Consider the following 12,406-nt stretch of genomic DNA (forward strand, 5'->3'; position numbering starts at 1 on the left):
GAAATCTTTTAAAAAAAATCTTGTCCATAACCATTAGGCCTAGGGCTACACAATTTGGTATGTAGTGACATTGTATAGTCCTCCACTTAGTTTGTTCAAATTATGCCCCAGGAGTCAAAGTTGACCCAGCCCTGGGGGCCACACAATCGATTATATGCTTATATAGTGCCTATTTTGTAAAAACTTTAAAAATCTACTTGTCCTTAACCATAAGGCATAGGGCTTCCAAATTTGGTATGTAGTGACATCTAATAGTTCTCTACCAAGTTTGTTCAAATTATGCCCCTTGGGTCAAATTTGACTTTGCCCGGGGGGTCACAAAACTGAACATACGCTTATATGGTGCCTATTTTGTGAAAACTTTAAAAATCTACTTTTCCATAACCATTGGTCCTAGGGTTACCAAATTTGGTATGTAGTGACATCTAATAAACCTCTACCAAATTTGTTCAAATAATGCCTCTAGGGTCAACTTTGACCCTGCCCTGGGGGGTCACAAAATTAAATAAACGCTTATAAAGTGCCTATTTTGTGAAATCTTTAAAAATCTTCTTGTCGAAAACCATTTAGACTATGGCTACCAAATATGTTATTCAGTAACATCTTATAGTCCTCTACCAAGTTTGTTCAAATTATGCCCTTTAGGTCAAATTTGACGCCGACCCGCGGGTCACAAAATTGAACATTATATACGCTTATATCTTGCTTATTTTGTGAAAACTTTTAAAATATTCTTGTCCTTAACTCTAGGACCTAGGGCTACCATATTTTGTATGTACATGTAGTGAGATATAGTAGTCCTCTACAAAGTTTGCTCAAATTATGCCCCTGTGGTTAAATTTGACCCAGCTCAGGGGGTCACAAAAGTGTACATCTGCTTAAATAGGGCCTATATTTATGTATTTGCACATGCCGAGAATATTTTTTTCAGCCTTTTTTTCAGCAGTGGAGCGATACAAGGCCATCATGGCCCTCATGTTTTAGGAAATGTTAACTTAAGGTTCGGTTAATTGTTCTGAAACTGAAAACAAACTGGAATTAGTTATCTGACTGTACTTTATAAATTATCCGCATTTATATACATCAACCAACTTATCACACATATTAACAAGAAAATCAGTGAAACTGATGGAATCTCCCCGATGATGCGCTTTGTCAATCTATATGTTAATAACCACCTTAAAAATCTATTATTAGACTCGATGACCTTCACCTTGACCCCAGTGACCTCAAACCTAAATGTTAATTATACTCCATCGCATGTCTTTTGCATGACCTGGTCATTAACGCTGGACTGATTTCTAACTAGTACATCGGGTGGGAAATCTGGTATCTGTGAACTTCTCAGTGATGTTCAAATGGTTATGGCGATTTCTCCTGTATTCTAGTTGTGTTAACTGAAAGCTTGAAATTAAAAAAACAAAAATTTGCTTAAACAAAGTTTTGTCTAATGGTATGCAATAGTGACAAACTGCAGTGCCTTCAGCCCTTTAATTATAATTGTTATTGTGCGGACATCTTAGGCTAACCGAAAGGCTGGCGTGCGCTTTTGAAATGGACGTGCTTCACTAGTGCCTGCCATTCTTACGCTACAGACACTGGCGTGCTTCACTGGTGATGCTGTCCGGCTAGCGTAGTGGTTGGTATACGCGCTCTTACCAGGTCACGCAACAGACACCCAATAGAGTTTTTGACTCGCAACATCCTCCCACTGTACCTGTTTAATAGGACCCATCCCATGCGTGCAAATGTCGAAGTTCTCGATGTCCTTCCACGCCTGAGGCTGCATTATGTGTGGATCCGGAGTGTGTCCCAGCACTCCTACCTTATTCAGTGGCGTAGCTGCTATTAGGCCCGGGCCTACATTTTTTTGAAACATGAAAAAATGAAAATGCTTCAACTTCGAAGCATTAAAATGTTGACCCTGAGGAGATGAAGTGTAAAACAGTAAAATATCAAAGAAAAACGGGCCAAAGTCTTATATTTTCTTATCTTATTACCTGTCTAGATATGCTTTAAATCTCACCACAGGCGTTATAGGATTTAAAAAAAAATTCAGAGGGAGAACCCCCGGACCCCCTTTTTTATGTATCATATGCGGGCCTACAGCTAAAAAAAAAAGCTAGCTACGCCACTGTAATTAACTTACTACAATCACGAAAGTTGGGACGAATTAGAAAAACATGCTGCAAAATACTAGTATTTAGTTGTTCTGATGTGACACGATCATGGTGAATAGGTAGCTCAACCATGCAGATACAGTGCAACTGTACGGACTAAATTACATGTTAAGATGTTTATTTTCAGCTTATATTGCCAAGCATGTATCAAAATAGATAATAATACGCTACCCTTTATTCATCCCACGGAAATCGATATGTGACTGATTTTGTTAAAAACTTGCAAACGTTGAAATCACGTTTATCTATTTTTGTTCTGTTTTATGATTTCGACCAAATGATAACTTAAGTAGGTGTTAACAGTTATTAATTCATGAGAGGCCTTATAAAAGTCCTTAAGATTAAAGTTCAATCAAATCGGCAATTTCGAGATGAAGCAGTTAGGGTAAGATTGTTCAAATTTCTTATCGGTTTGCTTTTAGATCCATTTTTTTATATTTCCATTATTAAAAATAAATGGTCTCTATTGAAGCAATATAGTATAATACATGCGAAAGGTGCTTTAACATATAAATATATATATATATATAAATATATTTACTATTATTATAAAAAGCTTCTACAACAGTGTAATAAGATATATAAAACACTTAAAGGTTAATGCAAGTATACATAAGGTTAAATTGGCTTAATTTAAAATTTTCAAAAAAAAATCGGTTTAGACAGTTTTATTTTTTTGGTAGACTGCTCACTTTTCATGATTTTTAGCCGGATTTTTTTCGAAAAAATCTCGGCTTATAGATTGATGTTGTCGGGCGGGCGGGGGGGCGGGCGGGCGGGCGGGCGGCGTGCTCGAAAATGTTAAAGTTCTTATTTCATGGTATAACTTTGGTATGCTTGGACCTAGAGTCTTCAAACTTGACATGAAGGTTGGCCAGGATTAACAGATGACCACTGGTCATTTCAAGGTCATTCATTTGAAGGTCAAGGTCACTGTGACCTTCAATATAAAAAATGTTAAAGTTGTTATAACTTTGGTATGCTTGGACCTAGAGTCTTGAAACTTGACATGAAGGTTGGCCATAACTAGTTAGTAACCACTGGTCATTTCAAGGTCATTCATTTGAAGGTCAAGGTCACTGTGACCTTGAATGTAAAAATGTTAAAGTTCTTATTTCATGGTATAACTTTGGTATGCTTGGACCTAGAGTCTTCAAACTTGACATGAAGGTTGGCCAGGATTAACAGATGACCACTGGTCATTTCAAGGTCATTCATTTGAAGGTGAAGGTCACTGTGACCTTCAATATAAAAATGTTAAAGTTGTTATAACTTTGGTATGCTTGGACCTAGAGTCTTGAAACTTGACATGAAGGTTGGCCAGAACTAGTAAGTAACCACTGGACATTTCAAGGTCATTCATTTGAAGGTCAAGGTCACTGTGACCTTGAATGTAAAAATGTTAAAGTTGTTATAACTTTGGTATGCTTGGACCTAGAGTCTTGAAACTTGACATGAAGGTTGGCCAGAACTAGTAAGTAACCACTGGACATTTCAAGGTCATTCATTTGAAGGTCAAGGTCACTGTGACCTTGAATGTAAAAATGTTAAAGTTCTTATTTCATGTTATAACTTTGGTATGCTTGTACCTAGAGTCTTCAAACTTGAAATAAAGATTGGCCAGTACTAGAAGATGATCAAAACATAACACAAGGTTTGCTCATGCCTTGAAAAGTACTTACATTTCATTTTGACCTTTGAACAATATTTCAGTAATTTAAGTATTGCATTGACAAAAACACGAAAGGTACTTTCCTGTCATTTAAATCAAAAATCCGGCTTCAATGCGGTCATCTCCGACCGCGGAACTCTTGTATTTTTATTTATCCCCCCGACTTAATTTTTTTGAAAAATTTCCCGTAAAACAAATAAAAAAATGCTGGCCTAATCGCATAATAAAATGCGATATGAAAAATACTAATTAAACTCGCTTAACACCATAACATGCATCACATATTATTATGAAGAGATTTTCACTGGAAAATCGGCCAGGGCGATATTTTTTGGGGGGAAGCACTTAACTGCAGACTGTTAAATAGTATGCGGCAAAACATCGCCGACCATGTTGACGTAAACATGTATGTTCTGTTATCTACAAAAAGTAATAAAAGGTGAATATACAGTACATTTCATTTTTACGATAGTATTTATTGTGCGTTTAATGCAGGTAAATGTATTCAAATAATCGTTTTTTGTTACGATTCCCCTTGAATGCATTGAGCATGTATGACTACATACGCACAACTCAGGGTCTGTAGCAGGTGATTATTAATACATTTTTGGTATAAACAATGATGTATCAAGAGATGCCGTGCGAACTGAAAGTTCAATTTCACATGAAAACAACATTTTAAAGCATACAAATAAAGCATTTATTTATTTGTTTAACATATTTTAACAATTAACACGCATATATTAACCACTAAACACAATACTAGACATGTACAAAAAAAACGTGTAAAGGAAAACTACGTTTTGCAAATTCAGTCTGCAGTGAAAAAACTGGCTTGCGTTTTTACGTATTTCCGGAATTTTAAACCCAATGATCAACATTCTATACATAGATGGTGACGTCACTACGTTATTGTCACCTCTATACTTAGACGCATCACGCACCTCCATTTGGAGGCATTTATGACTACGACACAAAGAAGTCCGCGGATGAATGAAGAATTTGCTTTATAAGTAAACATTCATGTTATGATTTAAAAGTTAAGTATTATTTTGTTCAGTCTTACGGTCTTATGTTAGTATCAATTATAATTTTCGTTAGTTTTCAACTATTTCGCTCTTTATTCATTTTTTTAAAAACAGAACTTTCACTTTCGGTTGTATAACAACATGTATCCTTTATTGACGAAAGTTTGCAATGAAATAGCGTTTTCAAAACCGCTTAAAAAGTTTCAGAAGGTGTGTCTGATGCATGTTTTGAAAAGACACAATGTCATAGTTATATTGCCGACTAGTATGGGAACAATTTGATATTTCAAGTGGCTCCATTTGCATTGTAAGAGAAGTTCAAATTGACTTGTTCAGTTTGTTAAATTTTGACACCCTTATTATATATTTTTTATAAGTGCCTGATAAATTTATTTCTTTAAATAATTGAAATCATTGAAAATTTAGTAAAAGCACGGCATTGATGTTCTATGATGGTCATTTTTAGTGGAATAGTATGTTACAAATTACAATAAAACAGTTATAACTATTGTATTAATGAATTTAGATTAGGTGTCATTTTTAAATGGGGTAGTAATTCATTATATGAGATTAGCACATTATATAGTTGAAAAATAAATAACACTTTAATGACTTACCATAGTGAAATAAAGTAGCATAGAATATGTTGCAGGTCACAAAATGCAAAACTGAAGTTCAAACTCAGAAGAAGCTTTGCAAATATTTTACACTGTTGATTTTCCAAAAAAAATCCTTCCTATCTTCCTGCCCTAGTTTTTTGGGGAAAATTTTAATATTATTAATATCATTGAGTTAAATTATTAAAATATCAATATGTTTTGATTACATTAGCTAATTATAGTATTATATTATTAATAATGAAATACTTTGCGAGGAAAGTCCCATTCTGTTTTAATTAGTCTTAATTACCTACTAGTAAAATTGAAATTATCAGTGACATCCAATAATTGAATTATATGCGTGTGAATGCATATGTTTTTTTGACAGTTACATAGTACCCTATTTAATTGTATAACAACAAATAACTATAGTTCCACAACCCAGCCCAAGTTTACACAAACTGAATTAATTCATCAATTGATCCTATTTAATTATATTAAAAACAACATGTGTAAGATTTTGAGAATATCCCATGTATTCCTCTAGTATTCCTTTAGTACACCCAGGGTTGGCACCAATCGACCGCCCCCGGTTTTAACCGGCGGTTTTTACTGGTTAAAACCGCCCCGGTCAATACTCCCAAATTTGTCATTACTGGTCAATACTGGTCGATTGAACTTTACCCCCAATTTTGATTAATATTCCATGCTTAATTAACAATATTGATAATATAAATTAAACAGACATGTTGCCAATAATGTCTTAAGCTATTAATACCCACTATTTTATACCTGTTCATGCAAATAAGTCAAAGTTGGTCAACTGGATTTTTCTGGTTGATTGTTTTTTTTTTCAATTCTAATGAATCATGAATGCTCAGAAAATTCTGTGCTTGATTCAACACGAACCTGTCAATTACTGTGTATTAGTTGTTCCTCATGCCCCACGTCCCCAGTCTTCTCACAGTCTTCTCACCTATACAGGTTAGGGCATCCAAAACTGATAATAGGGCCTTAAATGGCACCTTCTTGACACAACCCTTACTTGTCATGTATTCTTGCCTGGATTTCTTTAAGTACTTTTTAAACAAAATAGTGAAAAAATATTTCATTTTCCATTGATATAAAAATTAAAAAAAACATAATTAGAAATAATTATTAAAAGAAAGTAGAGTAGACCCACAATTGGTAAACATTATTTGTTGGCAAAATCAAGAACTTTGATTGCTTATTCTTTTGAAGACCAATTGAACTTTAAAATATGAAAACCCTCTTATTACAGAAAGGAGACAAGTTAGAAGTAACTATTAAATTAATAGCAAGTTATCTCCTTTTGTGTGAGTGAAATGAAATAGCCTAAGGGCAGATTTGCTTCATTGTCACTTTCAGAGACATAACACTGCATGCATATTATTACCAATTAAGGCTTAGGGACCAGATTTATGACCCTAGAAACCACACTAGTTCTGTTTGTCATTCTGCCTATTAAATAGATATATCAATAGATCAGTGAAATGATTTATTATGGTTGTTTTTAGGGAAGCCTCAAACAAATTTTACCAATTAAATAGATCTAATTAGAATTGTTTTTATAAGTACCTGTATTGTTTCTTTCATTTATTGAGATCCTTGAAAAATTGAGTAAAAACACAGCTTTGATGGTCATTTAAAGTGGAATAGTTGTGATTTATAATGAAGAATAATAACTATATCCAAGTTTTAACTGAAACACAAATTATTTTGACTAAATAAATATCATATTGGGATATTTATTTTGAGACAAGTAAATAAAATTGTTTTGTAACCTTTAAATTATAATGTCCCAATACAGCTAGTATGAACATTTTACATTGATTTGTAGTACTCAGGTGTTACCTCTCAAAAATATTCTTTAAAAATTAAAGGAAACTCAACGATGAAAATATTTTCAGAACCAGGCAAATAATAGGAAAGTTATGTTTTCTATAATATTAAGTAACAACACACACCTACCATTGAACAATATATCAGGCACTTATGGTGCAATATACAAGCGTTAATTGGATTAGCAAGTGTATATAACAAGATAACAGCTATTGTATAAAGGGGTACTTATGGTGCAATATACAGGCCCATTAATCATCATTGATGAGATTAGGTGACATCTTTGAAGGGGGATAGTCATTCATAAGATGAGATTAGTACATTATCATACAAAAACATTTTGATGTAGTTTATCACTGTTTTAATTATTATTAATAAATTGCTTTAAATTTACCTTTTTTTTAATTCATAAAGTTATTAATTTTTCCTTAAATTCCACAAATTTATTTAATAAAAACGGGTAATTGTGTTTTGTGTTTCTTATATCAATAAGTTTTTATTACATTTGCTAATAAATTATATTATTAATAATGAAATAATGTGCACGGAAAGTTCAATTCTGTTTTATTTAGTCTAAATGACTTATTAGTAAAAAATAAAATATCAGTGACATCCAATAATTTGATAATAAACATATGAATGCATGAAAAAAATGTTGACAGTTACAAAGTAAATATTTATTTATCATATTTATCTGTTACAAGGAAAACAGTGTCGAAATTAATTTTAATTTGATTTTACCATTTTCATTTCACCAATTGACCATATTTAATTGGATAAAAAACAACAAACACTGCATTTGCACAACCCTGCCCAGGTTCACTCAAACTGAAATAAGGTGTTAATTGTGTATTCAAAACGGGTCTTGATTACACATTATTCTTGGTTGCATTTGTGTTGAGCAACATGTATAAGATACTCAGTAAGATTTTGAGGATATTCCATGTATTCCACTAGTACACCAACATGCACTTACTAATGATTTACATGCAATCATTACACAGTTAAACCCTCCAAAAAACAATTCTAAAACCAAAAAACCATACAAGCTGCTTCATAGATATTAAAAGTTAATTAAAGACTTCATAAACAAAATAATAATTTTGATAATAAACAAAGATTGTACTTCAACCGAACAATTATAAATTTATTGGGGGGGGGCATCTGCACTAAAACTAAAATGGGGGGGAAACGTCTGGGGAGAAATTTTCTTTGCGGGGAAACGTCTTGGGGAGAAAACGTCTGGGGGGGGGGGGAAATGACCGGAAACCATTCCCAAAATGGTGAAAAAAAACACTGGCATATAAATTAAATGGAAAACATACAATATTATGTCAAGAAAAAAAAGCTGTAAAAATCTCACCTGCTTGTCTTTGATGTTGCAATTAGCACATTCAGCATTTTCAGTATCTACTAAATAAATATATGAAAGTGCCAAATGTCCAAGATACCATGACGTCTTCCTCAAAATGTTAGATCCTTCGAACTCCATTTTATTTTATCCCTGACTAATCCTCTCACACATTAGGCCTACATGTAAGATTCCTTGCAATGTTCACAGCGTTTATTTTAAATCGTTTACGTTCTCAAATTTCAGCAGGTATTTAATTATAAATATTTATTTATGATTTAGATTTATTAACTATTTCGAAGATACAGTCTTGCAACATGTTTAGTTAGTCTAAGTTACGTGTTTAGTGATTCTTACAAACAATAGACTGACATGAAAAGTGGCTCCTTTTGAAGCACAAACTGCATCCAACTATATATTACAGCTGGCCCGGTTTGATGGGGCCTGTTTTTGATAATAATTAATTACCATTTTTCACTTCCGTGTTTATTATGTTTACCAACGCCATGTTGGAAAAAAGTCCGTTTCCCACAATGCTTAGCGCGCATTCACACAGGTCAGTAAAGACCGGTGTGACACAATGAATGATCAAGGTTTGTTTACGGTAGCGTTACATTATCGTCTTCATTGGCATGACTCGTTCTTAAAACCTTGCGGAAGAAAACGCCAGCATGAATGAGCCAAATAATTAAAAATCATATATGTAAGCATTAACAATAAAATAAATACATGTAAATGTATATATACATACAAGGAGGTAAAATTCATTAAACACAAAGCATCACCGGAAACAATCCCTGAGAAGCAAATAAATACGTTCACATGACAAACATAGAACAAAACACTAATAGACACTAAACGTACAATATAAATAATCCGTAGGGAGCCAGTAGACCTATTGTGTACTAGCGTCACTCAACTTAATCCACATACAATGCATAATGGGAAATTCGAAAAGTTATAAAATGCATATCACCTGCACTTAAATGCAAGAAAATATACATGTATATACAAATGGGGTTCGTTTTGCTTTTGTTCTTGGCGTATTGCTGCTGCTGTTGTTGTTGTTGTTGTAATTGTCGCACGCCCTATAAACACGTGACGTTGACCGGCATGCCGTCTGTCGGGTACGGCATCGGGAACGTCTGGAATCGCGTGCGCTCGTTTAGAAGACGGACGCTGCAGCCGCGCACGTGTTCGACGACGAACACCTTTAGCATGATTCGGGCTAGGTCCTTGCCGGCGCAGCTGCGTCGCCCACCGCCGAAGGGCATGTAGGCTACCGGTGTCGAAGCCTGATTCCAGCAGTCCGGGTTGAATGCCGCTGGGTCACAGGAGCAACCGGATATCCCGTGCGTGCTGTGGATGTCGTAGGTTACCGACCAGCCCTTAGGTACCTGGTAGCCCTGCAGGAAACAAACAAAACATTTTAATAATATATATGTGTGTGTTCTGGGAAAACTGGGCTTAATGCATGTGCGTACAGTGTCGGCCCAGATAAGCCGATGTATGCTTATCAGGGACTACACTCTGTGCTATCATGTTATTTTTCGTTTAATGGAAGTCTCTTCTTCGCAAAAATGAAATTCATGCGAACAGTATTATCCCTGAAATATGATATACAGCCATGAGTTTCTACAGTAGTAATTGCTTGTGGAAATATTTTTTAAAAATGCATGAAAATAATTGCTTTCAACGTCTATTAAATTGTCGAAAATATTTAATTTATAGCGTTATTTGATGGTATAACACGCTAAAACATTGCAAAACCATTGTTTTTAATGTTGCTTACGCCAATTTCAAATGTCTGCAAAGCTCGCCGGAAGCCGCCAGGGATAGGCGCGCTGATCCGCAGCACTTCTTTCACGACGTTGTTCACGTATGAGAGCTGGTTCAGCTGCTGTAGAGTCACGTGATCACACCCCACACCCAGCAACCCGTGGGCCTGCAGCTCGGCGATAACTTTTTCTCTGACGTCACAGCGCTTCGCCAAATAGTACACCAGGGAACATCCAGCGCTCGACGTAGTCCCGTGGCCGGCAAACAGCAGCTCAAGACAGAGGTTTTTCACCTCCTCGTGTGTGTAACTTCCCGCGCGTTCCGCCGCCTGTATGTAGCCGAGAACGCTGTTCCGGTCCTCAAAAGGCGCCTGAGTCTGTCGCGTTTTTATGATTTCGTCTATGACTGCAAGGAGCTTGTTGCGGGCGTCCCTACCCTGAAATGTCACACAGAGACTTAACTACTTGATAAGACTCCACTTAACAGTTGTTAAAAACACGAAAGAACATGACAAAAGAACAGCAATTAAATTAAAATCGAATACGTATATACTAAAAGAAGAAGCAAAAGCTCAAAAGATTCACGCCAGATAACAATAATAATGTAAGAACAATGATGTAGAAGATGTATGAGTAGGGTGGAACAGTTTATGAAACTGATGATTACGAGTACAGTAAAACCTCACCTTCCTTAATCCAGACCCAGGCATGTCCAGCGGAAGACAAAACAGGTTCCACATGAAGGTCTCGAACACGTGTGTCAGCCGCCTCTGTTCCGCGGCCGCCAGATCGGCACCGAGCAGCACCCGAAGCGCCAGCTCGAAGTTCAAGGTCTTCATCTCCTCACAGACGCTGACTCGCCCGCGAACGATCCATTGTTGTATATACTTCCGAGTTATTTGTTGTATTACCGGAACATAACTGGATAATGCGTCGGACGAAAATGCCTTGAGAAGCGCCTTCTTTTTCACGGTGTGGTCAAGGCCGCGGGCGTGGCTCAGGGACCCCTCTCCCAGGAGCAGGCGAGTACTCAGCGGCCACTGCGTCTCCACGAGCGTGTTCTCTCCACGCAGGATGCGCCGCACGTACTCCGCGCCACAGACGCGCACTGTCGGGTTGCCAAAGAGATGCGTGACGTAAATGTTCCCGTACGCATTGCGCTTCCGTTGCAAGTAGAGATTCCTCTAAAAGATGATAGATTTGTTTTCAAATAACTCAAGAAACATCGAATATTTTGTGTCGATAACATTTCCTAGTAATAATGCTTATAATGGTGACTTTATTATATCAAATCAGATACCAATTACTTTTCGAAGAAAATAAATCCACGTTTGTTTTATAAACAATTGAAATAAAATTTGCGTGTTATATACATGTTTTTAAATCACAATTGTGTTTAATTTCTCGTTGAACGCTATCAAGATGTTAATCAATCGAAGAAAACAAAATCTTACGAAGAAGAGCATGTAAAACGATTCTCCAATAAAAGGGATTCCGAAATGTCCTGGAGGCAGAGGAAGGTGCCATGTGACGTCACGTGAAGACGTCACATAGACATTCCAAAGACGTACAGCAGCGGCAGACAATATCGTTGGTAGCATGATCATCTTCAGCATCAGCGACAGCGACCACATCAGGTTAGCGGAACAACTTAAATAGGATTGATAGTGTAAATATGTAATTATGAGAGTGCTTGAGTCACGCTCTGTGAAAATCATTTTTAAATAAAAATATTTAAGAAATGACTTAAGAGGTTTCTGGAATACCACCCCAGGCTTAATGCATTACGTAAAGTATCGTCCCAGATAAGAATGTGCAGTCTGCACAGGCTGATCAGGGACGACACTCTCCGCTTCAAATGGATTTCTGCTCAGAAGAGATTTTCTTTAAACGGAAAATTCCATGAAAGCGTAAAGTGGTGTCCCTCATTTGCCT

General features: G+C 36.0%; 1 protein-coding gene across 1 annotated transcript; it reads right to left on the reverse strand.

The window, feature by feature from the left end:
* Nucleotides 1-9,282: 9,282 nt before the first annotated feature.
* On the reverse strand, nt 9,283-12,115 carry LOC127856878 (cytochrome P450 26A1-like). Its single transcript, XM_052393053.1, has 4 exons — nt 11,926-12,115; nt 11,158-11,655; nt 10,486-10,908; nt 9,283-10,099 (listed from the first exon to the last, which is right to left on the reverse strand). The coding sequence occupies exons 1-4, from the start codon at nt 12,103-12,105 to the stop codon at nt 9,782-9,784; spliced, it is 1,419 nt and encodes a 472-aa protein (XP_052249013.1). The 5' UTR covers nt 12,106-12,115; the 3' UTR covers nt 9,283-9,781.
* Nucleotides 12,116-12,406: the final 291 nt, after the last annotated feature.

This window comes from Dreissena polymorpha, chromosome 14, assembly GCF_020536995.1.
Source record: "Dreissena polymorpha isolate Duluth1 chromosome 14, UMN_Dpol_1.0, whole genome shotgun sequence".
NCBI classification, from domain to species: Eukaryota; Metazoa; Mollusca; class Bivalvia; order Myida; family Dreissenidae; genus Dreissena; species Dreissena polymorpha.